Genomic DNA, 27,529 nt, shown 5'->3' on the forward strand with positions numbered 1-27,529 from the left:
GCCTGGGCCCGCAGGACCAGACCAACAGAAAGTGCCTCTGCCCAGGAAACTTACCGCCCGATGCTGGGAATGAAGGAAATGTCTTCATTAAATCATCAAAGTGAGGGTGCACAAACCACGCTGAAGCGATTCTGACCAAGAAGATGCTGCATCAACTTGGGGTTGGGGGACAACTGAGCCCCTTGTGCTTCCCTGGCGACCTTAGTCTTCTGTCCTCCCAGGCCAAATATCAAAGTTCGAGAGGCCACAACTGTGTCAGTCAGGGTGTGTGGGAATCAGCTGGCACATTGCAGGAGGTAGTATGAGGGGGATTTAATCAAGGACCATTTACAGAGGTGGGGGTGTACGTGAGGCAGTGCAGCTCTAGCTCAGAAGCTGGTAACAGCTGGACACCACACCCACCCCCGCAAACACATCCTGGAGGCCCAAAGGGGCAAGGGAAGGGAGCTGTGGAGAACGATAGTCCACCATGGCCAGGTTCTCCCATCCTGTGAAGCTTATGCCCAGCAAACCTGGTCTTCCTAATGGACTCCAATGCTGTCTGCCCGACCACAGGCTGCACTTAGTGGACCAGGCTGGGGGCCACAGTCCGGAGAAGGGCCTTCCTGAGTACGCAAAGCTGTAACTACAAGAATGGCCACTGCAGCACCATCAGTAAGAGCTAAAAGCTGGACACAAGCCAGATGGCCCGCGGATGGAGAGGGTAAAATGAACTACAGTCCATCCACATGAAGGGAAAACTGGGCACTGCTACAGGAAGGAGGCTCCTCATGTGCCATCAGGGAGAGGGCTCGGCGCCAGCTCCCTAGGAAGGCAGGCTGCCAGGCAGTATGTCCAGGAGCTCACTCTGGTGAAAACAACAAACAAGCCATCAACACTGGCTGTGCAGGCAAAGGCGCAGAGTCCAGAAGAAATAGTCCCAACTGTTAGCAGAGCTTACTTCAGGGGTGCAGCCAATGTTGGGGGGGGGCTTCCACCTTGTATTTTATATGCTTTCTACTGTCTTTGTTCACACTAAACAGGCAACCCCTTTAAAAGTCATTTATGGAGGCCGGATGTGGTGGCTCAGGCTTGTAATCCCAGCACTTTGGGAGGCCGAGGCGGGCAGATCACGACGTCAGATCATCGAGACCATCCTGGCTAACATGGTGAAACCTGTCTCTACCAAAAATATAAAAAATTAGTCTGGCGTGGTCGCACGTGCCTGTAGTCCCAGCTACTCGGGAGGCTGAGGCAGGAGAATGGCATGAACCCGGAAGGGGAAGCTTGCAGTGAGCCAAGATCATGCCATTGCACTCCAGCCTGGGCGACAGAGACTCCATCCCACCGCCCAAAAGAAAACAGAAAAATGAATAAAATCATTTATGGCTGGGTGCAGTGGCTCGCCCTTGTAATCCCAGCACTTTGGGAGGCCGAGGTGGGCGGATCACCTGAGATCAGGAGTCTGAGAGCAGCCTGACCAACGTGGAGAAACCCCATCTCTACTAAAAATACAAAATTAGCCAGGCATGGTGGTACATGCCTGTAATCCCAGCTACTTGGGAGGCTGAGGCAGGAGAATCACTTCAACCTGGGAGGCAGAGGTTGCAGTGAGCCGAGATGATGCCATTGCACTCCAGCCTGGGCAACAAGGGTGAAACTCCATCTCAAAAAAAAAAAAAAAAAGTCATTTATATAAAAAAGTACAAAAAATATGTTGAAGGGGGAATGAATAGAAAAAGATGCCAGTGTTCTTCCCTAACTGGTATTTGGCAATCACTGAGCAGAACATTTACAGGGCAGCTGCAGTGTTCCAGGCCCTAGGAGAACAGCACTGATCAGAAGGCTGCCTGCAAGGTGCTCACCATCTACGGGAAACAACAGCACGAGATGGGTGGGATGAGTGGGCATAGCCAGGTGACAGGAGCCTGGGGCTGTGGGGCTGGTTCATAGCAGTGAGAAGACCCTGTGGATGAGCATACTGGGCAGAGAGGCTGGGGAATGTGTGGGGTATTTCTGCCTGCTCTGCATGTGCAGGAGGTGGTGTTGGAGACGGGAACATGCTAGACTTGGCAGGGCCTCTGAAGTCCTCCAAAGGTGCATGGACACCATTACAAAGGTCCTAAGAGATGTGTAGGCCAATGAGAGAGGGATGGAGAGGCAGCAGTGGGCACAGGCCCAGCATGAGTGCCAGAGGAGGGCAGTGCCACGTTCAAGGGCTGCAGAGTGAGTTACCGTAGGGCAGCTGTGCAGCCTGCCTCCCACAGCACACAGGTAAATGCACTGTCCAGGTGGGCCAGAAAGGCCTGAGTGGTTGTTCTGCACATCCTGGCCTACAGACCAGGAGGGCAAGACCTAGGGATCTCAGAGGTGCCAGAGACAACCCTTCAGTCAGAACAGGTCTAAGAGACCTTTTGTCCATTGTCCTCCAGAGGTGCTGGTCTGCCCAGGAACCTTGAGCATCCGGGGCAGAAGGACAGTGAGGCCTGAAGCTCTGAGACCCAGAACCATAAGTCCTGCTGACAGCAGAAAACTCCCAGGGGGAATGGCAGGTGGCCTCTCCCTCGGGTGCTGACTTTGACAAGTCCAGGTTGCCTGGAACACTTTGACGGATCCTGGGGACACATGGGACACATCCAAGATCGCTGGGAAAGAGTGCAGGGTTGACTGCTAATGTGGGCCATGGCCGAGTGGTATAGACCGGCGCAGGAGTTTGCAGTTCTGAGGCCTCTTGAGGCCAAAGGTGACTTCTGATGACCCTGCAAATGGACTGGCCTTTCAGGGGATCACCACGATGCCTGCACTGGCCCGGTGGTGTGGGGCTCCCAGGCAGCCAGTGGGGGCTTTTTCTAGCGCCCAACCTGCAACGGAGAAGTGACTGTGCCCTGGAGCTGAGCCCGGTGGGTGGGTGGAGGGACTGGAACACGGGCCTACAGCTTGAGGGCGAGATGCTGCAGAGCTTGGGCTCCAGTCTCTGCACCACAGTCACGGAAGTTCCTGTCTGTGTGTGTGCAGGGAGCGGAGGCCTTCCATGCAGGCCCCAGCTAGCAGCAGCCCAGGCTGGAAGGCCTCTTGCTCTCCTGGGTCTCAGGCGGACTCCCTTCCATTTCTGTAAGGAGGGGAGAAGTAATTTAGCATGAACCAAGAATCCTGTAGCTGACACTGGGCAGGGGATGCCAGCCCTGACAGTCAGAGCTGTGAGCTGAAGCTCCTGGGCCTGCTGTTCAAGGCCTGAATGACCTGACACAAGCCAAGAGGCTGAGGGCATTCCAGGCACTGGAACAGAGTGGGCAAAGGTGCAGACTGGGAGAGCCCGGGCCAGGACACATCTGCAGAGCCTGGGACGCCCAACCTGGTCTATGAGGACCTCATAGATCCCCATGAGGTCCATGTGTCAGGAGAACAGGGAGGGCTAGGGAGGGTGTCTGACCTGGCAGGTGGAATCAGGGGGGCTACAGGCCTGAGGCTGCAGTGACACCCCGAGAGGAGGGTCAAAGGACAGGAGAGGGCCACAAGTTCAGGAAATGGCAAGGTCTCGGGTGACAAGAGGATGGCACATGTGGATTTTGGGCCTCCAGCCTGCTCCCCAGCCCAACCCAGCCACACCTATACTCACGGATTAGGTCTCCGTCGCCGACCTGGAGCCGGACACTGCTCTGCCTCTCCAGGTCCTGCAGCACCGACTGCTCAAATGCCAGGGCAGCTACGCGGCTGAAGAATGCCTTCACATTCTCGCCTGTGGGCCCACAAGACAGCCGGGACCCCATCAGTGTTTCTCCTTGCCCCTTAATGCATCTGGGTGTGAAAGCCAGGCCAGCCCACCCTCAGGTTGGCACGTAGCCCTTTCTAGAGCACCCTGACAGTAACAGCGACCCCAGGAGGGCACAGCCCCCCCTACTCACGCAGGCAGCACAGTGCCAGGGGCAGGGTCCACCAGCCTGGCCTCCCACCTGGCTCCAGCCTCCCCACTCCCACTGCCTGCTTGGGCCACTCCCTCAAACTTCTGAGCCTTTGCTTCTGAGCATCTCCTCTTCCAATCAGATGCTACTATGGCCCAAGTGTTGGAAGATGTGCAACTCAGGACAGATGTGTGCCTGCCCTCCTGTCACTTTCCGTACCTGTCTGGTGGGGCTGTGAGGATTGATTTGCTGTCACACCCCACATGGAGCCTTTATGCATCCTCCTCCAGGTAGAGGTGGCTGCCCATCAGAAAGCAGGCCGGTTTCCAGCCCTTAACACGCACACTGCCCTTGTGCAGCCAGCAACCTGCACAACCGCATAGGGCAGTCCTGCTTGGTCCATAGCGAGCTGTCGGTGAACTCACTGTTACTCTGATAAAGGAGGAAGGGTTCTCACAGAGCAGTTCTCACTGTTGGGAAGGAGCAGTGGAAGGCACTGCCAGTTGTTTGCGCTGGGCTAGAAGTGGCGCTTCTACTTGTGACGCCAACCCTCAGTGCTCACCCAGTCTCTGACTAGATATCTGCTGTCCCCTCTTACACAGGGTAAAGACTACTGGGCCCAATTCCTGAGTCCCCAGAGCCTTGAGGGCCTATTATGTGCCAGGCCCTGTGTATGCCTTCATTTCTTCCCCCAACAACCTGTGTTTTCCATCTGCTCTTTGTGTCTTTGAATTTTCTGTTTTCCTCAGTAAATACACATGGCTTTTGTAATTTAAAACGTTTTTTCACAAAAAAGGGAGATGGATGGCATCACCTGCTTCCCAGATGAGATGGAGGCTCAAAGATGCTGGGCATCTTGCCTTGGGCTGGGGTCCCAGTATGGCCAGGGGTAGACCCGGTGGGGAGTGAGTTCAGTGAGAGCTGGGGTCTGTGTGCCACAGTGATACTAGGAAGGGGTGGGAGCCCCTGTCCCTGGGCCCTTCTCTACGCCCGGTGATGTCATATGCCTGGCATTTCAGGGCCGGAGGCAGGATAGTGCAGTGGTTACAGGTGAGGGTGTGTTTGGATCTTGGCCCTGCCACCTTGTGGCCCTGGAAGTTACTTCACAGGAATAAAATGGAACCTGCCTCGTGAGTAGTTATGGGGTTGCCTTGGAGAATAGGCCAGCACGTCATGACACAGGGTTGGGGTCACTATTCCCCCATCCATGGGGCAGGCCTCCCAGCCTCCTTCTAGAGATGATGCAGCTCCTCTTAGGCAGTGAAAGGTGCTGCCAGGCACCAGCACGGCAGGGCTGTGAAGCCAGTGTGCACCAGGGCCACAGAGGGAACAGACGGCTGGCTGCAGAGGGAAACGCTGCATGGCAGGCCCCACGGGACTGGCCTGAGAGCAGGGCTCTGCCCCACCATGGCGACAGCCCTGGCCCACTCACCGGTCTTGGCCGACACCGACCAGTACTCGGCCTGCATCTCCTTGGCCAGGTGCACAGCATCTGCTTCAGCCTGCTCACACGCGGCCCCTGACTGGGAGAAATGGCCCTTGTTGACCCAGCGTCCCGGGCTCTCCTGCAGGGAGGCCCAGGGGAATAGGCAGCTGCCTGCTTCCCACTGTGCTTCCTCCCTCCCTCCCCACAGCTCCTCCAATGAGGGCTGTAAGGGGAGGCATTTTCCCAAGGGCCACCCAGACCTCCAGTGCCACTCTGCTCACCAGAAGGTCCTTCTTGGTTCCCACGAGGAAGATGAAGCAGGAGCCTGCCTCGTTCTCCCTCAGAGCATCCTCCAACCACTGCCTGGCGTGCAAGGGAGAGAGGCTGAGAGATTCACCCATCCTCCCACCCCAAACAGTGGGCAGAGGGCACACTTGGGACCTCCTAGGGCTGGGGTGCTGGGCTGGGAGGGACAAGGAGGGCTTCCTGGCCCACACTGGCTGAGCAGGATGCTGCACCTCCAGCTGGAAGGGCATTGGCTGGATCCAAAGGGGTGGGAATACCAGAGCACTGGCTAGAGGTGGTGAAGACCCCTCCTGGCCCCACCTCTGGCCTATCCCGGTGAGACCTTGCGTGAGCCCTGCACGTTTATCAACTAGAACCATCACCCCCGCCTCCCTCACGGGGTTTGGAAGATGCTGGGTGTGAATGCCCCAGACCAAGGTAAGGCGAGAGGGCTTTGCTCTAGTAGCTGGCCGATTCCCAGCAGAAGTAGGATAGCCTCTTGAATGGGACACATTGCCAATTCTCTCTTCTCAAGACTCCACGTGCCAAATTCATGTCCCTTCAAAGACTGGCTATAGAGTTTTCACGGTCCAGAGTGAACTGAACACGTGGGGCACCTCATTCAAAAAGTATCAGGACTTGCAACATGGCAAAGGCAGTGTATTAAAGCAGGCTGGGGCCCCTCTGAGCACGTGCCTGGGGGTGGCTGTGCTGGGCTCACACTCATGTTCTGGCTCCTCCAGAATAAATGGGGACAAATCTCCAGGGATAAAGGCAGCTGGACAGTAAGTAGTCCATGGGCAGCTGGTTCTGACAAGGGGCCCTGGTCACTCACACCCACCATGGGGTCAGGGTCCACTGGCCGGGGTCTGGGAGCCCTTCCAGGCAGCTTCCTGAGCCCAGGGAGACTGCAGGGGCCACAGAGCCCAGACTTACCTGGTATGCTCCAGGGTCTGCACATCAGTGAGGTCAAAGGCCGTGATGATCACTGGACACCCAGAAAAAGCCAACAGCCAATCAGTGCCAGGCAAGGCGAGCAAGGGGGCTACCCAGGAAGTGCCCAGCTCCCAAGGAACTGCCAGGGCAGCCCCCCAAGAAACTCAGCACCAGAACCTCCTACAATGAAGGCTGAGGAGGAAACACCCCATGGCTGTCCCCCACCGGGACCCTCCAGCCTGCACCCAGCAGCCCAGCCTCAGTGTGGGATCCAGGGAGGCAGGACGAGGTGGATGTGGAGCGAGCGCATGGGCTTTAGCGTCAGACACCCTCTGCCACTTACGGCTAAGGGAGCTCAGGTGAGGGCCTTAACTGCTGAGAGCCTCAGTTTTCCCACCTGTAAAACGGTGAGGACGAGACCTGTAGCTCTCAGGGTTGCTGTGAGGATTAAACAAGAGCAGCTGTTTTAAAAAGCTGTTAGTCGGCCGGGCGCTGTGGCTCACGCCTGTAATCCCAGCACTTTGGGAGGCTGAGGCGGGTGGATCACAAAGTCAGGAGATCAAGACCATCCTGGCTAACACAGTGAAACCCCATCTCTACTAAAAATACAAAACAAATAAAAATTAGCCGGGCGTGGTGGCGGGCACCTGTAGTCCCAGCTACTCAGGAGGCTGAAGCAGGAGAATGGCGTGAACACGGGAGGTGGAGCTTGCAGTGAGCCGAGATTGCGCCACTGCACTCCAGCCTGGGCTACAAAGTGAGACTCCAGCTCAAAAAAAAAAAACAAAAAAAACCCTAAAAAACTGTCAGTCCAGGGCCAACTTTCAACCAACAGCAGCAGTGGTGGTTAGCAACAACCCACTTCAGTGAAACAGCTTCCGGGGAGCCAGGTGGGCAGGAAACTGGGGGATGCAGCCCGAGCCCTCAGCTCCTCTCATCACTGGCCGTACCCCGGTCCTGTTGGGGTCCTGAGGGGAGCCCCATGTGGAGGACATTCCAGGCAAATGCTCTCTACTGCCCCCAGGGGTGTGACCAGGGCCAGACAGGAGCTTCCTCTGCACTTTGGCTGAAGGCTACAGGGAGACCCGCACCCCTCCCAAGGCAGATGGGAAGAGAAAGGAAGGGGGAAACTGAGGATAGGGATGACGGCAGCCAGGCTGCCATGTATAGAGGTGGGCCAGGCGCCTCGCACCTCTTATTCCCAGGCGAGAAGCATCCTCTCGAGGAGAGGCCCGAAGAGGCGAAGGGTGCAGGAGGCCATGCGGCCAGGGAAGAGCTGGAGCTCCAACCCATGGCTGAGGGCTGCGTGGTTTGTTTCCTATTTTTGCTTATTTTAAGTCTAAAAGAAAATGTTGTAACTTTTTCACCACTACCGAGTAGACATAACGGTGCCTTATAATTTGAGTCTGGTTTTGGATACTTTTGAGGTTCTCTCACATCTCCCACTGAAATCCATTTCTGTCTTCTCCCTGGGAAGGTGGGGTAGGCATCAGGAGCTTATGCTGCCGCCCCCTGCTGACGGTGAGCCCTGCCCAGCACCACCTGGCTGCCCTTGGCCATGGAAGTGGTGGGCACCCGGGCCTGCTGGCCCCCACCTGGGACCTCCCAGTCCTCCCGTGGTCCCCCTTTCACTCCTACTCCCTGGCCCAGCCCCCTCTGCTAAGACAGGACAAGCCTCCTCCCACCTCCCCCTGGAGTCCAGTGCTGCCCTTCTTTGAGCCTCTGGAAAAGCACTTTCATCTCTGAGCATCTTTATGAGCTGAAACTGGGGCTGAGACTTAAAGCCAGCACCCACTACCACAGGGTCCTTAAAGGGTGTGATCACCAAAGTCAGCCAGGGCCTGGGGATGAAGGCAGCTTCCCTGTTCCCAAGCAGTGGCCTGGTGTTTTCTCAGTGGGTCTTGGAGGACAAAAAACTGGTGCCTGTGCAGAGAACTCGGGATTCCCACTGTGGAGCCCAGCAGGGACTCTGCTGCTGCACGCAGTTGAGAGCCCCGACATGGCATGTTGCTCACCCTGGGCGCCCCGGTAGTAGGCAGATGCGATGCACTTGAACTTCTCCTGCCCAGCTGTGTCCCAGCTGTGAGGTGGGTGAGAAAGAAAAGGAAATGGTGTCAGGCTACACAATCACAGTGTCTTGAGCCAACAGGCTACGGGACCATGGGTGGGAGACCCTAAGGGCCTGTGCCAGCTGCATGGGCTTCAGGAAGTGCCTGTTGTGAGCTAGCTGTCCCTACCCCCAGCTCCTTATGATCCCTTCCTAAGGTGCCCCCCGTGGACTTCTCTCATTCCTAGTGGAGGGGGGTGTGTGGCATTAGTTGTTCTGCTGCCTGGATGGATGAAGTTACAGCTCACTCCCTTCTGACTGAGACATTAAAACGGAACATATGGCCCAAGACATGACTCGCTCTGAAGATGTAGCAGTCCACTTGTAGAGAAGGCTCTGTGAATGGCACTGGGGCTCCAGGCTGGGCCTCCAGCAGTGGCTCTGCCACTTGGTTGGGTGATGGGTGTGACTGGGTCATTGCTTCACCTTCCACACTGCAGGTCCCAAAGTAGGGGTTGGGGATACCTAACACGGGAGCAACAGGTGGGTCTCAGCAGTTAGCTCCAGCTCTCTGGAGCACAGTAGTGAGAAGAAATTAGAAGCTAAGCCCTGGCTCCATGGAAAAGAGTACAACAATCGATTAATGATGTCTGCCATGGGCACAGTCTAGAAGAGGGGAAAGAGCACCTACTGAGATCTACCCGCCCTGGTTTAGAACAAGGCAGGTAGTCACTATGCAGGGCTGAGTCAGAAAATTGTTCCCCAATCCATCGCTTTTTGAGGTCAACTGATCAAAATTGAACTTTTCTCAGTAAACTGCAAAGTAGACAAGTCATAAAAGAGACATCTATGGTCTGATTTTTTTCTTTTTTCTTTTTTTTTGAGGCGGAGTTTCGCTCTTATTGCCCAGGCTAGAGTGCAACGGCATGATCTTGGCTCACTGCAACCTCTGCCTCCCAGGTTCAAGCGATTCTCTTGCCTCAGCCTCCCAAGTAGCTTGGATTACAGGCATGCACCACTGTGCCTGGCTAATTTTGTATTTTTAGTAGAGATGGGGTTTCTCCATGTTGGTCAGGCTGGTCTCAAACTCCTGACCTCAGGTGATCCACCCGCCTTGGCCTCCCAAAGTGCTGGGATTATAGGTGTGAGCCACCACTCCCGGTCATGGTCTGAATTTTTTTCAAGTGATCCAGTATGACACAGAAGGTTTGGGCTTCATTCTTTCATTAATTCATTCATATTTTCTTTCATTTCTGAAGACTCTGGGGGAGGAGCTGGTGGTGGTGGCCTAGAGATGAGCCCGTAGGGAGGCTGGCAAAGGCCTCAATGTAAGACAATGAGAGGCTGAGCCAGGACAGTGTCCCTGTTTTGTCCAGGGCGCTCTAATGAGATATGGCCTGTGGTCACACGGGTGAGCCCAGCCCCCAGCCAGTCTTTCTGGGCTCCACCTGGGCTACCCCCACCAGACCTTTGCTCTTCTCAGCTCTCTGGATCCCTCGGTCCTGCAGCCCTGCGTTCTCCCAGCCTCCTTTGCTCTTGACTGGCCTGTACTCTCCCTTGGGCAAGATTTGTTATCCTCCATCTCCAGGGCTTTGCTGGGGCTGTGGAAGTCCTGAGAGAAGGGGGCACTATCTTGACAGAGTTAGAAGCTGACATCCACAGGATCTGAAGGCTTAGTCCAGGCAGGGCATGGAGGATTGAGGAATGAACTCAGGCACCAGGAAGGAGCTTGGTGAATGCCAGCAGGCAAGTGGAGAGGAAGGGGGTGGGGCCAGCCATGTAGGGGAGCACGGAAGGGTCTCACAGGAGAGTAGAGGTAAGGGCCCGAGCCCAGGCAGGCCTGCAGCATTCTCCAGGTGTGGGGGCAGAGGGAAGCTGCCCAGCTGGGGTGGGAGAGGGTAAGCCCTGGGCCACTCGGAGGGAAGGCAGAGGGAAGCTGCCCAGCTGGGGTGGGAGAGGGTAAGCCCTGGGCCACTCGGAGGGAAGGCAGGGGGAAGCCGCCCAGCTGGGGTGGGAGAGGGTAAGCCCTGGGCCACTCGGAGGGAAGGCAGAGGGAAGCTGCCCAGCTGGGGTGGGAGAGGGTAAACCCTGGGCCACTCGGAGGGAAGGCAGAGGGAAGCCGCCCAGCTGGGGTGGGAGAGGGTAAGCCCTGGGCCACTCGGAGGGAAGGCAGAGGGAAGGGGTGATGCCAGGGGAGGCCATCGCGAGTCAGATTCCCAGGGCCTAGCAAGGACAAACAGAAGTGGGCCGGGTACGGTGGCTCACACCTGTGATCCCAGCACTTTGGGAGGCTGAAGCGGGTGGATCACTTGAGGTCAGGAGTTCGAGATCAGCCTGGCCAACACAGTGAAACCCCATCTCTACTAAAAATACAAAAATAAATTAGCTGGTTGTGGGGGCACACACCTGTTGTCCTACTTGGGAGGCTGAGGCAGGAGAATCGCTTGAAGTGGAGGTTGCAGTGAGCCGAGATTGCGCCACTGCATTCCAGCCTGGGCGACAGAGCAAGACTCTGTCTCAAAAAAAAAAACAACACAGAAGTGGAAGGAAAGTGAGGCAGGGGAGAGGGAGTGAAGGCTGCAGTGTGAGGAGGAAGACGAGTGCCTCAGACCTGAGGAAGGATGTGGGTGCTGTGGACTCCATCTCAGCCCTCCTTGCCCAAGCCTGGCACGCAGGGACTGGATTTGACCCCATTTTACAGGTGGGAACAGAGGCTCAGAGCTCAGCAGCAACCTGCGGGAGGCCACCCTGCTGGCCTGGTGAGTGGGATCACAGGAGGCCTAGGTCAGGGACAGACTGGAGCCAGGGCCTCGAGAAGAGCAGGGTGGGGACTGGGGAGGTCATGGGCAGGTGGGCAGGTCAGGCTGTGAGCACCTTCCCCAGAGCCAATGACCAAAATGAGACAACTTTGGGACTGACAGAGCGTGTGGGGGCTCTGGGAGCCGGGAAGCTTAGTGTCACACAACACCCCCAGGCTCTGCTTGTCTAGACCAGTCCTCCTTGACATGGACACAGTGAAGGAGCTCCCCAAATCCTTTCTCAGGTGCCGCCTGAGAAAGATGCCCACGAGCCATGGGGGAACCAGCAACTTACATCTGGAGGCTATAGGGAATCCCAGCAATCTCAAAGCGCTCAATTTCAAAGTCTACCCCAATGGTGGCCTTGTAGTCTCGATCAAAAACATTCTTGCAAAACCTGTGGGGGACGAGGAAGTCGTCACAGGGGTGTACTCACAGAAATGTGCCTGGAAGCTTCACTTTTAACACTGAAAGTCTTTAGGCAAATAAGGTCCACTTCCCATCAGGAAGTGATGGTCCACGCAGGCCATGAGTGGGCAGGGCAGCCAGCAAGGACAATGTGCAGGAGCTCCGCAGGCAAGCTGCGAGTTAGAAACTGAGCGAAACTGAGCAGCCATTTGCAGGGAGGGCAGTGGAGGGGAGAGCCTGTGGCCCCAGGGGGACAGTCTGACAAGCTCCAGGCTCCTGGGATGCCACACTGTCTGCCCAGCCCTGCCATCTCCCCGATTTCTTGCACCCCCTCTCATCTGGCTCCCAGCAGGCTGAGGCCCAGCAGTTCCTGGAAGCCACACAGTTTCTGCTATGTTGATATTATCTGGGCCACCCAGGCAAAGGTATGACAACCTGGTGCTGGGGGAGGTGGCAAAAGGGGCAGACGAAGCCTTGTACCTGTGGATGAGGCTGGTCTTCCCCACGTAGAGATCGCCAACCACCACCACCTTGGAGAGTTTGAGCCTGTGAGAAATACGGCCGTGTTGCCCTCGGGCATGCCTTCCAGGGCCGTGTTGCCCTTGGGCATGCCTTCCAGGGTGTCTTCAGACACTCACAGCCCCTGCCTTCCCTGAGCTCTGTGCTGGTGAGACACCCTCACTCCTGGACACAGGACGGGCCACCCTGCTGAGACACTGTGCTCCCCCTTCACAGGCCCCAGAGGGGAGACGGCAGAGGCTGGGGACTCTGCTGCCCCTAGAGCTGCACCCCTCACCATATTTGGCCAAAGTCCCCATCCTAAGAATTAGGAATGGGCATAACAAGAGGCCGAGTCACAGGTGGCGGGGCAGAGGCAGGAGGCCAGGGTGTGGCTGTGGTAACCAACCAACAGCCATGGGCACGTCTATGATGTCGGGGAGCTGTGCTGAGGGTGCAGACACAGGGTCCATGTGCAGGGAGACCCCGGCACAAGGGATGGGCAGCCTCTCACCCTCCTACGCACCCCCGGGGCTGTGCGCCCATGTGGGCTCCGGCCTCTTGCAAGCAGGCACTCCCTGACCATGACACCACCGTGCCCTGCTCACTTAGAGGTATCTGTAAGGGTCCGACAGGCCAAGGGGCACACCCTGAACAGGGCTCAGGCTCTATGCATCTGGGCTGTGGCTTGAGGCAAATCGGCTCTGAGGTTCTTGGGCTCTCTGTGGGTCACTGTTCCCCAAGAGCAGCCGCCACCCTCACCCTCTGGGTGTCCTACACTCTGTGCAGAGGCGTTTCTCGGACTGTTTATTGTTTTTTTAGAGACAGGGTCTCGCTGTGTTGCCCAGGCTAGTAGTCTCAAACTCCTGGGCTTGAGTGATCCTCCCACCTCAGCCTCCTGAGTAACTGGGACTACAGGTGCCATTGTCCCAGCTTCCTGGGACTGTTGACAACACTTTAAGAGTTTTTGCAGCTCATCCCCAAGGAGCCAAATGGTCACAGCAACCAACCTGGGTAAATATCTGACAGGCACTTCCTCTGCCTGCAGACAGCAAGAGGGCACCACTGTGTCACCTGGTGACCTGGGCTGCAGGTCACCTCGCCAGGTCCGTGAGAGCAGGGATTGTGTCTACCCTGCTCCCAGAGGGCCCTTCGTTCTGACTCCATTTCTCCTATGAATGAGTAAAGGTATTGCAGGTACCCTCTGATCCTCAGTTTTCCCACCTCCAGTGCTGCCATAAGGGATCAGGGAGCTCATCTGTGTGAAGCACCTGATATGGCACCAGCATTCCCCAGCAGATGCCATTACTCTCATCCCACCAGCATGGCTGCTTCGGCCGTTCTGATCTCAGCTCTGCCTCACCTGCTCCGTGGAGTCTGGGAACCTCTAGCTGCGCTCTCCGGCAGCCTCATCGTACCTGTGTGACCCCTGGTTGCTCAGCCAACTCCCTGAACAGACTATGAGCTCCTAAGGAAGAGGGGCAAAAGCAGGCCCTTGTACCTATTTGTTAAAAGAAGGAATGACTATTTCACAATCCCTGTGCCGGTGGAGGCAGGAGCTGCTGCGGCAGGAACAGGATAGACACAGCCCTGGCCCTCTTGGGCTAGGTCTAGTGAGGAATCCAGCCTGCAATTCTGTGAGATAAGTTCTTGGGGGCACAAGAGCACCCAGGAGGGGTACCCTCCCCAGTCCAGGGGCAAGGGTAGTGGGGGGTCAGAGAAGGCTCCCAGAGGACTTGACACTTACGCTGAGACCTGAAGGGGAAGGGGAAGGGGAAGGGGAAGGGGAAGCGAGGGGATTAGGAAAGACATTCCAGACAGAGGAAATGAACTTGTGTCAAGACCTCAGGCTGAAAAATCACCTGCATGACTTAGAAGAGGGAAAGTTGTTCCATATGGCAGGTGTGTTAACTGAAGCCAGATGAAAACCCCAGTCATCTGGCCGGGCACGGTGGCTCACGTCTGTAATCCCAGCACTTTGGGAGGCTGAGGCGGGCTGATCACGAGGTCAGGAGATCGAGACCATCCTGGCTAACATGGTGAAACCCTGTCTCTACTAAAAATACAAAAAATTAGCCGGGCGTGGTGGCGGGCGCCTGTAGTCCCAGCTACTCGGGAGGCTGAGGCAGGAGAATGGCATGAACCCGGGAGGCGGGGCTTGCAGTGAGCCGAGATCGCGCCACTGCACTCCAGCCTGGGTGACAGAGTGAGACTCCGTCTTGAAAAAAAAAGAAGAAAAAAAAAAGAAAACCCCAGTCATCTTCAGGCCCGCACAGGGCTGCACCAGCCTCATGTGTGTGTTTCATTTGTTCATTCTTTCACACGTGCCTTCCTGCCACCTGCTCCCCCATCCCACACCCTGCAGGCTCACCCGACAGTCCCCGTGTTCCTGCATTGGCAGGCAGCGCTGACCTGCCCGTGGAAGTGCTCCCTGAGCTGCAAACAGGCTTCCGGCGTGTACCACTGCAAAGAGACAGACAGATGGACACATCATCCTGCAAAGCTGTGGCTCCGCCCCCATAGCCAAGCAGTGAGGGGAGATGATCTTCCCAGCCTTCCTTCCTAGGCCTGACAGCTGGCAGCCTCATTAGCTTTCCCTGACCCACCTGTCATGTGTATCCTCTATTTCCTCAGCCTTGAGGCTCTGGGGCCTTGTGAGTCTGGAGGGGCGAGCCCAGGCAGGGACTTGGAGATCTGTGTCTCACCTGGGGCTGCAGTCCCCTTGCTGCATGCATGTGACAGGCCTCTGTCTGCTCTGGGCCTCAACCCTCTCAGGGCGAAACGAGTGGAGCTCTTTTGGTGTCAAGTTCCTCCAAGATCCAATTAGCCAGGTGCAGTAGTGCATGCCTGTGGTCCTAGATACTGAGGAGGCTGAGGTGGAAGGATCGCTTCAGCTCAAGAGAGAGAGACTGCAGTGAGCTATGATCATGCCACTGCACTCCAACTTGAGTGAGAGAGTGAGACCCTGTCTCTAATCCATACCTTCTATGAATCTCCGATGACATTTTGTTTTAACAACATGCATACATGCGCCTGGAAAATGTCCTAGAAGGCGCTTTCTGTCGTCCACATTTCTTGGAAGGCAGACCTCAGCAGTGGTTTAAGAGCATGGGCCTCAGGGTCAGAAAAAACTACATGTACCCCACCCACCCTCATCTGGTGTGTAATTAGAAAAAAATGAGATTAAACAAACTAAAGATGACCATTATTTTTTGCCATTGGATCGGCCAAGGCTAAATACAGAATGTGGCAAGGATGTGGGGAGAAGGACACTATTGAGGCTGTTGGTGTGATCTGTGTATGGCAATGGTCTCACCCCCCGCCCCCCCACCTCTGCACAGTCACAGCCACCTGCTCTGTCCCTCTGAACACTGCTTGGATCCACAGCTCCCCTCCCCCAGCCCCAGTGTCTTGGCCATGGATTCGGGCTCTGCCTGGCCCATCTGCCCTCTCAGCTCCAGCTGTGATTGAGGCAGCAGGGATGGTGAAAGGAGACTGGCAAAGGGCAAGTAGCTCCACTTTCCTTAAATGTTAAACAGGGATGCTCATAATAGCACCCTTTCATGTGGTTGTTGGAGGAGTAACTGAATAATGCAGGTGAGCAGCTTAGCCTGACAGTCTACTTTCCTGCAGAAGAGCAGCAGCTACCATGAACAAGCTGGCTGCTTCTTTCTGTCAGCTTCCATGACACAGCTTTTAAGCTGGGGACTGGCCCAGATACAATGGTCATTACAGGATGGCTGGAAGACTGTGATAATGAAGGCTGCAGGGTAAGAAGTGTGAGCTGATTTCAGAAACAGGGAAACTGAGGCACATGGCGTAAAGGGAAGGACTTGCCTGGCAAGCAGTCTCAGGACCCTGCCCAACCTGACTGAATTTCTCAGGGCCCTGGGGTGCAGGATGAACTTGACCAGCAGTGGCCTTGATTCCTGACTATTATGGGCAGGAGGGGAGAATGCCACCTGTGAAACCAGGACGGATTCCCTAAGCTGCTTCCCTGGGGTAGGGTGCTCTGGAGCCAGACACGGCCAGGTCAAATCCCAGAGGTACCAGGCGCAGCTGTGTGATGTCAGGCAACCCTCCTTAACTCTGATCCTCACTGTCTGCTCTGCCAATGGGGTTCTTCATCTCATGATACCTGGACTGTTTTGTGCCAATCACACTTCCTTCCTTTTGACTCAAGAAAGACCAGTCTCTGTCATCCCTAGTTACCACTGTCAAGCTCTGCACAGAGAACAATTGCCTGAGCCTCTGTCGAGTTGGAAAACCCATGGGGAATTGTCCACAGGTCTGAGACACAAAGGCTTTCTCTGTAGGTGTGTGAAGAAGGAACTTAGCGAGGAAGGTAAAGAAGGGGGAAGGAGGAATGGCCACATACTCCAAATACCCAGGACCTATCTAGAGTCACCTCCTCCTCACCAGCCTGGCCACAGAATCCAAGATGCAAAAGGCCATTCCATGGAGAGGATCTCTCCCTCTGCACCTGTCCGAAGCCACGGAGGCAACCACTGAGAGTAGGGGCTTATATATCCTGCCAGAAATATTTTCGGCGTATATAAACAAACAGACATTTCTCCCTCTCCTTGTTTTCACACACGGGAGTGTGCTGCACACACTCTACTGCACTCTGTTCCATGCCCTGCATTTTTACTGAACGGTTTACTTTGGCTCTCGTTGCATGTCAGCTCCTGAAGAGGTTGCCTCATTCTTCCTCATGTCTGTGCCAGGAAGCATTACTTGTTTAGCCAGTCTCCTCTCCGAGGATGTTTACGTTGTATCTTATCTTCTATTCTTACAAACTGCTCCAACCCCTATCCTTATGCACATTGTAAACCCATGCCAGAATATCTGCCAAGTAAATTCCTAGAAATGGAATAGCAAGGCCAGTTGTGGTGGCTCACACCTATAACCCCAGTGCTTTGAGAGGCGCAGGTGGGAGGACTGCTTGAGGCCAGGGGTTCAAGACCAGCCTGGGCAACATAGCAAGACTTTGTCTCTATAAAAAAAATTAAAAATTAGCCAGGCATGGTAGCACATGCCTGTGGTCCTAGCTACTCAGGAGGCTGAGGCAGGAGGATTGCTTCAGCCCAGGAGTTAGAGGAGTGAATTATGATGGTACCATTGCACTCCAGCCTGGGTGACAGAGCCAGACCCTGTCTCTAAAAAAAAAAAAAGAAGCGGAATGGCTGGATCTCAGAGGGCAGGGTCATCTGCCATATTGGTAAATATTGTCCACTGCCCCCTATGGAGGTTGTACTCAATTTGTATTCCCTGCTGCAATTAATATTGGATTTTAATACAGACACAAGAGAGCTGTGAGTTTGCAAGCTCACACAGGCAGAATGGCAAGGGGAGAGAGCCCTGGATTTGGGGTCATGGAACTGGAATGCTGTTTTGATAACAACGATGATAATGAGAACAACAGCAACCATGACTGCGGGGGAGCTCCTGCATACCATGAGCCAGGCACCCAATATGAGAGGAATTACCTTCATGTAACAGTGGCTCTGAGAGGTTGAGTAATTTGCCTACAGCCACACAGCTTAATGACAGAATCAGAATGAAGGACTCACATCGAGGACTGTCTGGCTGCAAAATCCTAGCCCTTATAACCTCCAGGCCACATTGCTGCCCAGTGTCACCATTAACTTGCTGTCCCACCTTGGGCAGTCAATGGCCAGTCTCCCAGCTCCTCAAGGTAAATTTGACAATGGACAGACCTCCTTGATTCACCTGCTTTACTTCTAGGCATTAGTGTAGAGTGGGGAGAGCTGATGTGGCTGCAGTGCCAGGAGAGCACTGCAGACGTAATGACTCTCTACCTTAGGGAAGCTGGTGATGACACGGTCGCGGCTCACAGGGGGCCCCAAAGGTGTCAGGGAGGACCTCATTCTTCCAGAGTCCTGTGGACCCAACCAGGAGAAAGACAGTTAAGGAGCTGTGCAAATACCTGGGGATTCACCCACGAGTTTCCACCTAACTTTTCATCAGATCCAGGCTGGGTGCAGTGGCTCATGCCTGTAATCCCAGCACTTTGGGAGGCCAAGGTGGGAGGATCACTTGGGCCCAGGAGGTTGAGACCAGTCTGGACAACAAAGTGAGACCTCAGTCTCTAAAAAAACAAAAACAAAAACAAAAACAATTAGCAGGGCATGGTGGCCTGTGCCTGCAGTCCCAGCTACTTGGGAGGAAGGTGGGAGGAATGCTTGAGCCTGGGAGGTCAAGGCTGCAGTGAACCGTGAAGGTGCCGCTGCACTCCAGCCTGGGTAAGACCTTGTCTCAAGAATTATAAATAAAACCAGATCCAGGCTTCCCTCTCTGTCAGGAATATGAGGCAGAGGCCATTTCTCTCAATCTGCATACAGCAGGCAGCATGGTATGGGGGAACCAGGCCTGCCCCACCCTGCCTGGGAGTCAGAAGACCTGGGTCTCCCCTTGACAGGTGTGTACCAAGGAGGAGCTCCCCTCTGAGCTTACCTTACTGGGCTGTGAGGCATGGTACAGCTCAGGCAGTCGAAGTAGAGTGGGGAGGGGTCTCCTGCTCCTAATCTGCAAAGGATGAAGGCTCTAGGTGAGCCTGGGGGCCTTAACTTTCAGCCAACCAGGCCTTTTCTCTGAAAGCCCTCACTTCACCAGGCCTCTGACTCCTCGAGCCTCCTCAACAGCCCCTCTGTCTCCTTTTTCTGTCCGGGCTCCTCTCCAGGCTGGGCTGGGGTGGCCCTGGCGGAGTCCGGTTGTCTTCCCGCATCTGACCTGGCTCTCCTCCACAACCAGCGCGGGCCTGGCCCAGAGTTTGCGCTCCGGAAATGAGGACGCCCTGGGGCCGCTGGCCGCTTTCAAGTTATAGGGGCGGGAAGCGGGCGCGGACGCTGTGCCCTCGCGGCCCTGGCCTCGGGATGTGCCAGCACGGGGGTGGGTGACCGGGAGGGTCGGACAGAGTGGGCGAGCTGACTCACCAGCGATGACTGTGAAAGCTGGGGCTCCGCGCGGCCTGGTCTGCCTGAGCCAGCGGCGGCGATCACCATGGCAACGAGAGCCACGCGGGACCTGCGGGCTACGCGAATCGTCGACGTCGTGGGCGGGGTCTGCGTTGGACTGGCAGCGGCGCGTCCAAGCGTCCAGCTTGCACCGGCGATCACCATAGCAACGAGAACCTGCCTGGAGTCTGGGCGGGGCTGGCAGCAGAGAGACTCCTGGACACCCTGGAGGGCCGGAGATCGCCATGACAACAAGGGCGGTGCTGGATGGGAGGGCGGTGCTGGATGGGAGGGCGGTGGGCGGGGTCATGGAGGCTCGGGGGCGGAGCCTGGGCTCTGGGTGGGGCTGACCGTGGAGAGATTCGCGCAGGTTCTGGTGATCACTTCGGCTGGGAGAGGTGGGGCGGTCATGGCATGAGAGCTCCTGATGTAGTATTGATGTTTAATTGTAGTCAAGCACCCTGCAGCTGCAACAGATAGACGTGCCTACCATCTACTGACCTTAGTCTGCATAGTTCTGAATCCAGTGCTGTCTGAATATCATATGCCTGGCTTCTAGAGCTCACGGTACAAAATTAATTTCCTTAGTAAAAAGCTGACCTGAGTCAGTGATTTCCTCTGAACTAGTTTCGGTTTGGAAAGTTAGCTGTTTTGGGCTAGATGGCCCCTCGTGGCCCTTATAAAACCGTGGAACCAGCTTCGAAGTCCGGGGTTCAGTTTGAGAACCTACTTAATTCAGCTCCTTAACTTTTCTGCATCACAATATGGAAGCCTTGGTATACAGATCTAACTCAGTCATCTTCAATTCAAAGCTAAGTGTTCTGGAGGCTGATGTTTGGTGTCTTTTTTTTTTTTTTTTTTTTTTTAAAGAGATGGAGTCTTGCTATGTTGCCCAGGCTGGACTCGAACTCCGAGGCTCAAGGAATCCTCCCGCCTCAGCCTCCCCAGTCCTTGGGACTACAGGCAAGGGCCACCACACCTGGCTCTGTTTAATGTCTTTTAGTGAGTTTCATTGCTAAGGTTGAGGCTTAGGGGGTGAACTTAGGTGAGTTGTTCCACCTTCCGCACCTCAGTTTACTCAACTATAAAATAAATGCAACTATCTATTTCAATGGATCACCTGAGATGGTGAAAGTGCTTTTATACTGTAAAGCTTGATTCAAGTCCATTAACCATTCATTTGTCCTACATGTACTGAAAGCTTCCTGGTATATGCCTAGCACTGGGGAGACAAGGAAACAGAACGGACATGGTGTCCACCCTCAGGGAAATTGGAGTCCACTGCGGGAAGCAGAGAAGTAAATAGAGAATTAGGGGAAGGGAGTGTGCCAATGGGATTTAGGAGAAGGGAAGATTAAGCTGTGGGGTCACTTACTAATTTGGATTTGGGGATTTGGCAGGAGCTAAAGATCACCCTGAACTCCTCCTTTAGCTTTTTTTTGTTTTTGTTTTGTTTTTTTTTTTTTTGAGATGGAGTCTCACTCTGTCGCCCAGGCTAGAGTGCAGTAGCGTGATCTCGGCTCACTGCAATCTCTGCCTCCCAGCTCAAGCGATTCTCCTGCCTCAGCCTCCTGAGTAGCTGGGACCACAGGTGCGCACCAACCATGCTTGGCTAATTTTTAAGTTTTTTTTAGTAGAGATGGGGTTTTGCCATGTGTGCCAGTCTGGTTTTGAACTCCTGGCCTCATGTGATCCGCCCGCCTTGGCTTCCCAAAGTGTTGGGATTATAGGTATAAGCCACCACACCTGGCCCCAACCCTCCTTTAGCTCTTAAGTGGGCTCTTTGCCTAGATCTAGAAACCAAATTGACACCGGGCAGATTAGCAAGAGAAAAGCATACAAGTGTTATTAGTTTTACATGTGCATGGGGATCTTTACCAGAGTGAAGTCTAGAGAAGTGGCCAAAGCAAGATGCTTTTATACTTTTTAGACAAAGGATGACAAATTTGAGAAGAAACGGCAGGACAAAGGGGATCTGGCTAGGGGCAGTAAATTCTAGGGGATTCACTAGGAGATAATATGAGAGGCATAAACCTAGTGGAAGACAGGGTTAAGTATATTTATTCAGGTCCATTGCAGTCCCCAATTCTTAGTCTCAGGTGATAAGGGCTATTTTCTTGCCCTGGTACAGTGAGGGTACCCCTCCTAGAGGAATCTTTATGGCTTGCTGAATGCAGAAAGAAGCATATCTGTTTGCCTTTTCTTGTATCTTTTTTGAAAAATTATTTTTATTTATTTATTTATTTATTTTAGAGTTGAGGTCTCACTCTGTCACCCAGGCTGGGGTGCAGTAGTGTGATCATATCTCACTGTAACCTCAAACTCTTGGGCTCAAGCAACCCTCCCCTTTCAGCCTCCAAAGTGCTAGGATTACAGGTATGAGCCACTGCACCTGGCCCAGCTAGCCCTTTCTGAGGCCACTATTTTTCCAATGTTGTCAACTCAAAATGGTCAATATACCAATCCAGCATACTTTGGGATGGCCCATACTTCACTCCTTCAGGGAGAAGGAAGGTTTCATGGAAGAAGTGTTCACCAAGTTGCATCCTGAAGGATAAAGAGGTAATAATTAGTGTTACAGGGCACTCAGGCTTCATGAGCAAGGTGGCATTTAAGGGGTTAAGAGAGAGTCTAGCATGGCTGGAGGAGGTCATTACCCAGGGACTGGAGCACTAGGCTAGGAGTTTGGACTCAGCCCTGAGACTAGTGGGAAGCCATGGAGGGTTTTATGCAGGTGGTGGCTGGGTCTGGCTTGCTTTTGAGAACAGCTACGCCGGCCAGCAGTGTGTTGGGTCCACTGCAGAGGCTAACCTTTGTCATTACCAGGAGGTCAGCCTGAAGAGCAAGAGGCATGGGCAGGGCTAGGCAGTCCTGAGATCAGGCCTGTGTAATTTGGGGGAAACTGGCTGAGCGCAGTGGCTCACGCCTGTAATCCTAGCATTTTGGGAGGCCGAGGCGGGTGGATCATCTGAGGTCAGGAGTTCGAGACCAGCCTGGCCAACATGGCGAAACCCTGTCTCTCCTAAAAATACAAAAATTAGCCGGGTGCGGTGGCGGGCGCCTATAATCCCAGCTACTTGGGAGGTTTAGGCAGGAGAATCACTTGCACCCGGGTTGCGGGGGTGGCGCGGAGTGGAGCGGAGGTTGCAGTGAGTCAAGATCGCGCCACTGCACTCCAGCCTGCGTGAAAGAGCGAAACTCCGTCAAAAAAAAAAATTGGGAGAAACGACTGAACTTCTCTGAGGTTCTTGTCTCTAAACTAGATGTTACCACCTTATGAATTTACTCTGAGGATCAGAGGCATGCAAAGTACCCAGTACAGAGAAGGGCGTAAATAAGTCACTTCCTTTCCCTTCTGTACTTTGAACAAAGCTGAGCTGCCTTTGGTCCCCACAGCAACCCTGTAAATGATTGTTCCCGCTTTGCAGCCGGCCGCAGCCTTGCAGGTTTGCGCCTGCGCAGTGGACGCTGAGTATGTAGACCGCGGCGCCGCGGACGCTGCTGGAGTCGCCTGGCAACGATGTCGCCTGGCAACTGAATAGATTGGCCACTGGCGCGGGCTACTGGAAGCAGAAAGGGCTGCGGAGGCAGGTGAGGCGGCGGTGGTAGGCTAGGGGCCCGGGGACAGGGGGGCCCAGTGATCCACCCAGTCCCATTCACACGGGGCCGTGTCCCCACACTCAAAATCACGGACTTTCGTCTCCGGCCCGACTCTCCCAGCCCACGCCGCTTAGAAGAGGGCAGGCCCCTGTCTCCAGCGCCCACCGTTCCTGCGAGGTTGAGCTCAACTCAAACATGGCCACGTCCCTCCCAGTCCGGCCCCCACTTCTACCGTTGTCATCTGGTGTCCCGCGTGAGCATCTGGCTTACCTTTTACTGGAGTAGATTCCTACAGGCCTGGGGCCTGTCCATTCTACTAACCATGATAACAACCGTAATAATAACCACAGCCAACATATCTGAAGCCCTGGTATGCCAGGCTTACGTGTATTCGTTAATATGACAACTCTGGGAGGCAGGGAAGGAGGTACTGTTATCATCTCCCCTCTGAAGCTGCAGAAAGACACAGATAGAGGAAGTAACTTGCCAAGGTCACCTAGGTCTGAATCTGGAGCCAGTTCTTCACTACTAACCTACACTGACCATAGTTGCTGAAAGTGTGTGTGTGTGTGTGTGTGTGTGTGTCTGTGTCTGTGTCTGCAATAAAAGTTAATCACTTTTTTTTTTTTTGAGATGGTGTCTCGCTTTGTCGCCAGGCTGGAGTGCAGTGGCGTGATCTTGGCTTACTGGAACCTCCGCCTCCCTGATTCAAGCGATTCTCCTGCCTCAGCCTCCCGAGTAGCTGGGACTACAGGCACGCGCCACCACGCCCGGCTAAGTTTTGTATTTTTAGTAGAGACGGGGTTTCACCATGTTGGCCAGGATGGTCTCGATCTCTTGACCTTGTGATCCGCCTGCCTCAGGCCTCCCAAAGTGCTGGGATTACAGGTGTGAGCCACCGTGCGTGGCCATAAATCACCTTTTAACATTAATTCCTTTTCATGGATGTGTCAGAAGCATCTGAATATGGGTTCCTGGCAATGAATGAGCTAGACCCAGATTTGAACACTGGCTTCTAGTCTTACCAGTTTCATGGCCTCCAGTAAGCTCCTTGGCCAGAACCTCAGTTTCCTCATTTGTAAAATATGGATAATACCAGCCCCCTCCTTATGGGGTAGTTGAATTGGATACTACTTATTGCTGGCACAAGGTAAGCACTAAACAGAGTGACCAACTTGGAGTTTGCTTGTTTGGTTTGTTTTGTCCTTTAATGCCTTTGACTGAAGATCCAGACAAAAGTATCAGTGATTTCTTCTGTGAAGCACTGTTGTGTGGGAGGGCTCTGGAGTTTGCAGTTTGGGCTGCTACTTACCTTCACTGGGACTTTGAGCAAATCTCTTCATTGCTCTCAGCCTCAGTTTGCTCGTCTGTAAAATAAAAGTAAAAATACCCATTTGCCTGCCCTCACAGTTTGGAGGATCAAATGAGAAGTAGCTTTTAAATCGTAATAGAAATAATGACAGCTTTTCGGTCTCTTTTAGTGAGTGGTTTCTGCAGGGCTTCATTTCGAAAGGCCTCTGTAGTTGGGGAAAGATGGCCCATTCCCAGAACTCCATGGAGCTTCCCATTAACATCAATGCTACCCAGATTACCACTGCCTATGGCCATCGGGCCCTGCCCAAGCTGAAGGAGGAGCTGCAGTCGGAGGACCTCCAGACGAGGCAGAAAGCCCTCATGGTCCTGTGTGACCTCATGCATGACCCCGAGTGTATCTACAAGGCCATGAACATAGGTGAGTGTGACACAGCACAGGTGACCATGACTGGGGTCCTAGCATGGCTTCGGGCACTGGTAGAACTTCAGTAATAAGGGTTGCTATTGTTTGAGCCTGACTCCAGGCCAGTTCCACTACAGGTGCAGTGCCCAGGTTCTTTTTAAAAAATATTTATTTATTGAGGGAGGGTCTTGCCATCTCCCAGACTAGAGTGCAGTGGCAGAACCATAGCTCACTGTAACCTTGAAATCTTGGGCTCAAGAGATCCTCCTGCTTCAGCTTCCTGAGTAACTGCGACTACAAGCACCACCATGCCTGACTAATTTATTATTATTTTTTTTTATAAACAAGATCTTGCTATGTTGCCCAGGCTGTTCTTGAACTCTTGGCCTCAATTGATTCTCCCAGGTCAGCCTCCAAAGTTTTGGGATTGTATGTGTGAACCACCACACCCAGCCTGGATTATCTTAATCCTCAGAAAGGCTACCTACAGGGGAGAGTCCATTCTCAACCCACAGATAAGAAAAGCGTGGTTCAGAGAAGGATTGTAAGTCTAGGGTTGCCCAATAAATAAATAAAGCTAGATTTGTATTTATTTATTTATTTATTTATTTATTTTTTGAGGTGGAGTCTCGCTCTGTTGCCCAGGCTGGAGTACAATGGCACGATCTTGGCTCACTGAAACCTCTGCCTCTGGGTTCAAGTGATTCTCCTGCCTCAGCCTCCTGAGTAGCTGGGACTACAGGCACCTGCCATCATGCCTGGCTAATATTTTGTATTTTTGTAGAGACGGGGTTTCACCATGTTGGCCAGGCTGGTCTTGAACTCCTGACCTCAGGTGATCTGCTTGCCTCAGCCTCCCAAAGTGCTGGGATTACAGGCATAAGCCACCGTGCCTGGCCGAAGCTGGATTTTTATTTGCTAAATCTGGCATCCCTAGGTGTAACCCACTCAAAGTCATGTGACTAGTTTGACACAGGGTTATAATTTGACCCCATATCTCTCCTGAGGTCAAAGAAATGGCAAAGGCCATTTTCTTAACCTCATGGCAGACTTTGTGAGAAGGCACTTGTAGGAAGTGTGCAGGGAGAATCACAAGGAGGGCTGGATGAGACATGAGCCTTTTCAGTGACTCTGAAATGCTGCATAACCAACATGATTCCCCAGTGCCCCAAAGCAGCAGAAACTCTGGTACATTCCTGCCCCAACTGGCCCACTTATTGACTTCTGGGTTAGTTGGTTTGTGAGACTGGCAAACATTCAAGGGTTGGTTGGTTGGTTTGTTTTTTGTAGGCTGTATGGAGAACCTGAAAGCTTTGCTGAAGGATAGCAACAGCGTGGTGCGGATAAAGACCACCGAGGTGCTCTACATCACGGCGAGCCATAGCGTGGGCAGGTGGGATGCTGTTCTGGAAACTAGTGTGATGCTTGCGAGCCGCACTTCTCCCCTGGGTGGATGCCCTTGAGCCGCTTAGAGTGCTCTGGAGTTTTGTCTGCAGCACCAGTTTTTGGAGGGGCTTCTATTTAGCCAGAGCAGGACTCTTTGTGGGGTGGTTTTGGTTGCCTGTGTGTGGATCTTATGGGGCCCTCTGTTCCAGACTGATTTTTATTTATTTTATGTTAGTTCCAAGCTCTGAGCGCTCTCTCTTTCTCTCTCTTTCTCTCTTTTTCTTTCTTTTTTGAGACAGTCTCTCACTCTGTCACCCAGGCTGGAGTATGGTGGCACGATCTCAGCTCACTGTAGCCTCTGCCTCTCCAGGTTCAAGCAATTCTCGTGCCTCAGCCTCCTGAGTAGCTGGGACTACAGGCATGTGTCATCACGCTCAGCTAATTTTTGTATTTTTAGTAGAGGCTGGTTTCACCACGTTGGCCAGCCTGGTTTCAAATTCCTGGCCTCAAGTGATCTGCCTGCCTCGGCCTCCTAAAATGCTGGGATTACAGGCGTGAGCCACCGCACCTAGCTGAGCTTCCCACTTTCAAGGTGGGAAGAAAGTTCAGATCTTACTTCTGCAACAATTTTGCCACTTCTTAGCTTTTTACAGAGAGCCCAGTTCCCCAACCCAGATCCCCACAGGGCCTGTGGCTTTGGCTCCTGTCCCTGTGAGGGTGTTAAAATAACATCCTCAAAGTGCGTATCTGGTCTGGTGGCCTCACTTCCTGTTCATGATGGCCGGGTTCTTGGTTTCTGGCACCTGGAAGTGTCCTTTTCCTGTGTAAGCACAGCTTCACTTTTTACACTTAAAAAAGATTTTATAGAGTATTTTAGTTAAGTGTTGGGGCAACAGGGTGAGGGTGGTCAGAGGTGCTTTCCCACATCAGCTCGGCTCACCCTCTTGACCAGCGATCAGTAGTTTTACTTTGTATTAGAAACAAAACCCCAGTGTTACAGCTCTTTTAGAATTTGTCTAGCAGGTTTTCTGGTTTTCACTGGAACCTCTCCCCAACAGCCCCTGTCCCCACCCCCCAAAAAACAGAACCCCACATCACAAACACCCCCAAGCCCTGGCCCAGGTCTTTCGGATAAAGGGGGCCACTGCCCAGTGTGCACAGGCTCAGAAGGAAGAAAAGACAAGAAAGGCAAGGTGCTGACTGCCTTGGTTGTTTGGTGTAAACAGGCAGCCATTCAGAGAGGCTTCAGATCGGTTCAGGAGTGCCAGGGCATCTCATAAAACCCAAAGTCACTCAGCCCTGCCAGTCCCCAAGCTCTCGCTGCCTTGGTGGCTGATCCTGTGTGCAGCCCTGGCCCTGTGTGAACCGTGTGTGTGTGTGTGGAGGTGGTGCCATGGCTAGCACCCTAATTCACATGCTTTGTACCAAGAAGGGCAGGCCGGCACTGCAGACAGACCAGTGAAGTCGGGGCACAAGCCCCAGCCTTTTGGGGGACCCACTCTTTCCTGCTCTGTGATCTGGGCAACACTCCTAATCCCAGCCTCACTCTGCAGATCTTAGATGACCCAGGCAA

General features: G+C 53.9%; 2 protein-coding genes and 1 non-coding gene across 12 annotated transcripts in view; 2 read left to right on the forward strand and 1 right to left on the reverse strand.

The window, feature by feature from the left end:
* Window positions 1–297: 297 nt before the first annotated feature.
* RAB36 (RAB36, member RAS oncogene family) lies at window positions 298–19,425 on the reverse strand. Of its 10 annotated transcripts, none has more exons than XM_054469041.2 (12): window positions 19,233–19,425; window positions 18,754–18,825; window positions 18,099–18,179; window positions 14,648–14,739; window positions 12,259–12,324; window positions 11,666–11,767; window positions 8,541–8,605; window positions 6,526–6,577; window positions 5,586–5,667; window positions 5,311–5,401; window positions 3,596–3,715; window positions 298–3,088 (listed from the first exon to the last, which is right to left on the reverse strand). In XM_054469041.2, the coding sequence occupies exons 1-12, from the start codon at window positions 19,416–19,418 to the stop codon at window positions 3,024–3,026; spliced, it is 1,074 nt and encodes a 357-aa protein (XP_054325016.2). In that variant the 5' UTR covers window positions 19,419–19,425; the 3' UTR covers window positions 298–3,023. The 10 variants fall into 10 exon arrangements, with proteins under 10 accessions (XP_054325016.2, XP_063518843.1, XP_054325019.2 ...); XM_063662773.1 differs by lacking the exon at window positions 18,099–18,179 and adding an exon at window positions 18,227–18,388; XM_054469044.2 differs by lacking the exon at window positions 18,754–18,825.
* Window positions 19,426–19,608: 183 nt separating this feature from the next.
* The window catches only part of RSPH14 (radial spoke head 14 homolog), an 83,758-nt gene continuing 75,837 nt past the window's right edge, over window positions 19,609–27,529 (forward strand). The window contains exons 1-4 of the mRNA XM_063662781.1: window positions 19,609–21,815; window positions 22,682–22,844; window positions 24,335–24,585; window positions 25,861–25,963. Of these exons, the coding sequence (XP_063518851.1) occupies window positions 24,387–24,585; window positions 25,861–25,963 (302 nt within the window). The 5' untranslated portion in view covers window positions 19,609–21,815; window positions 22,682–22,844; window positions 24,335–24,386. The remainder of the gene's footprint in view (window positions 21,816–22,681; window positions 22,845–24,334; window positions 24,586–25,860; window positions 25,964–27,529) is intronic.
* On the forward strand, window positions 26,946–27,005 carry LOC129023756 (U7 small nuclear RNA). The gene has a single exon (XR_008496904.1). It is a non-coding gene; the product is annotated as a U7 small nuclear RNA (small nuclear RNA).

This window comes from Pongo pygmaeus, chromosome 23 (genome assembly GCF_028885625.2).
Source record: "Pongo pygmaeus isolate AG05252 chromosome 23, NHGRI_mPonPyg2-v2.0_pri, whole genome shotgun sequence".
NCBI lineage: Eukaryota > Metazoa > Chordata > Mammalia > Primates > Hominidae > Pongo > Pongo pygmaeus.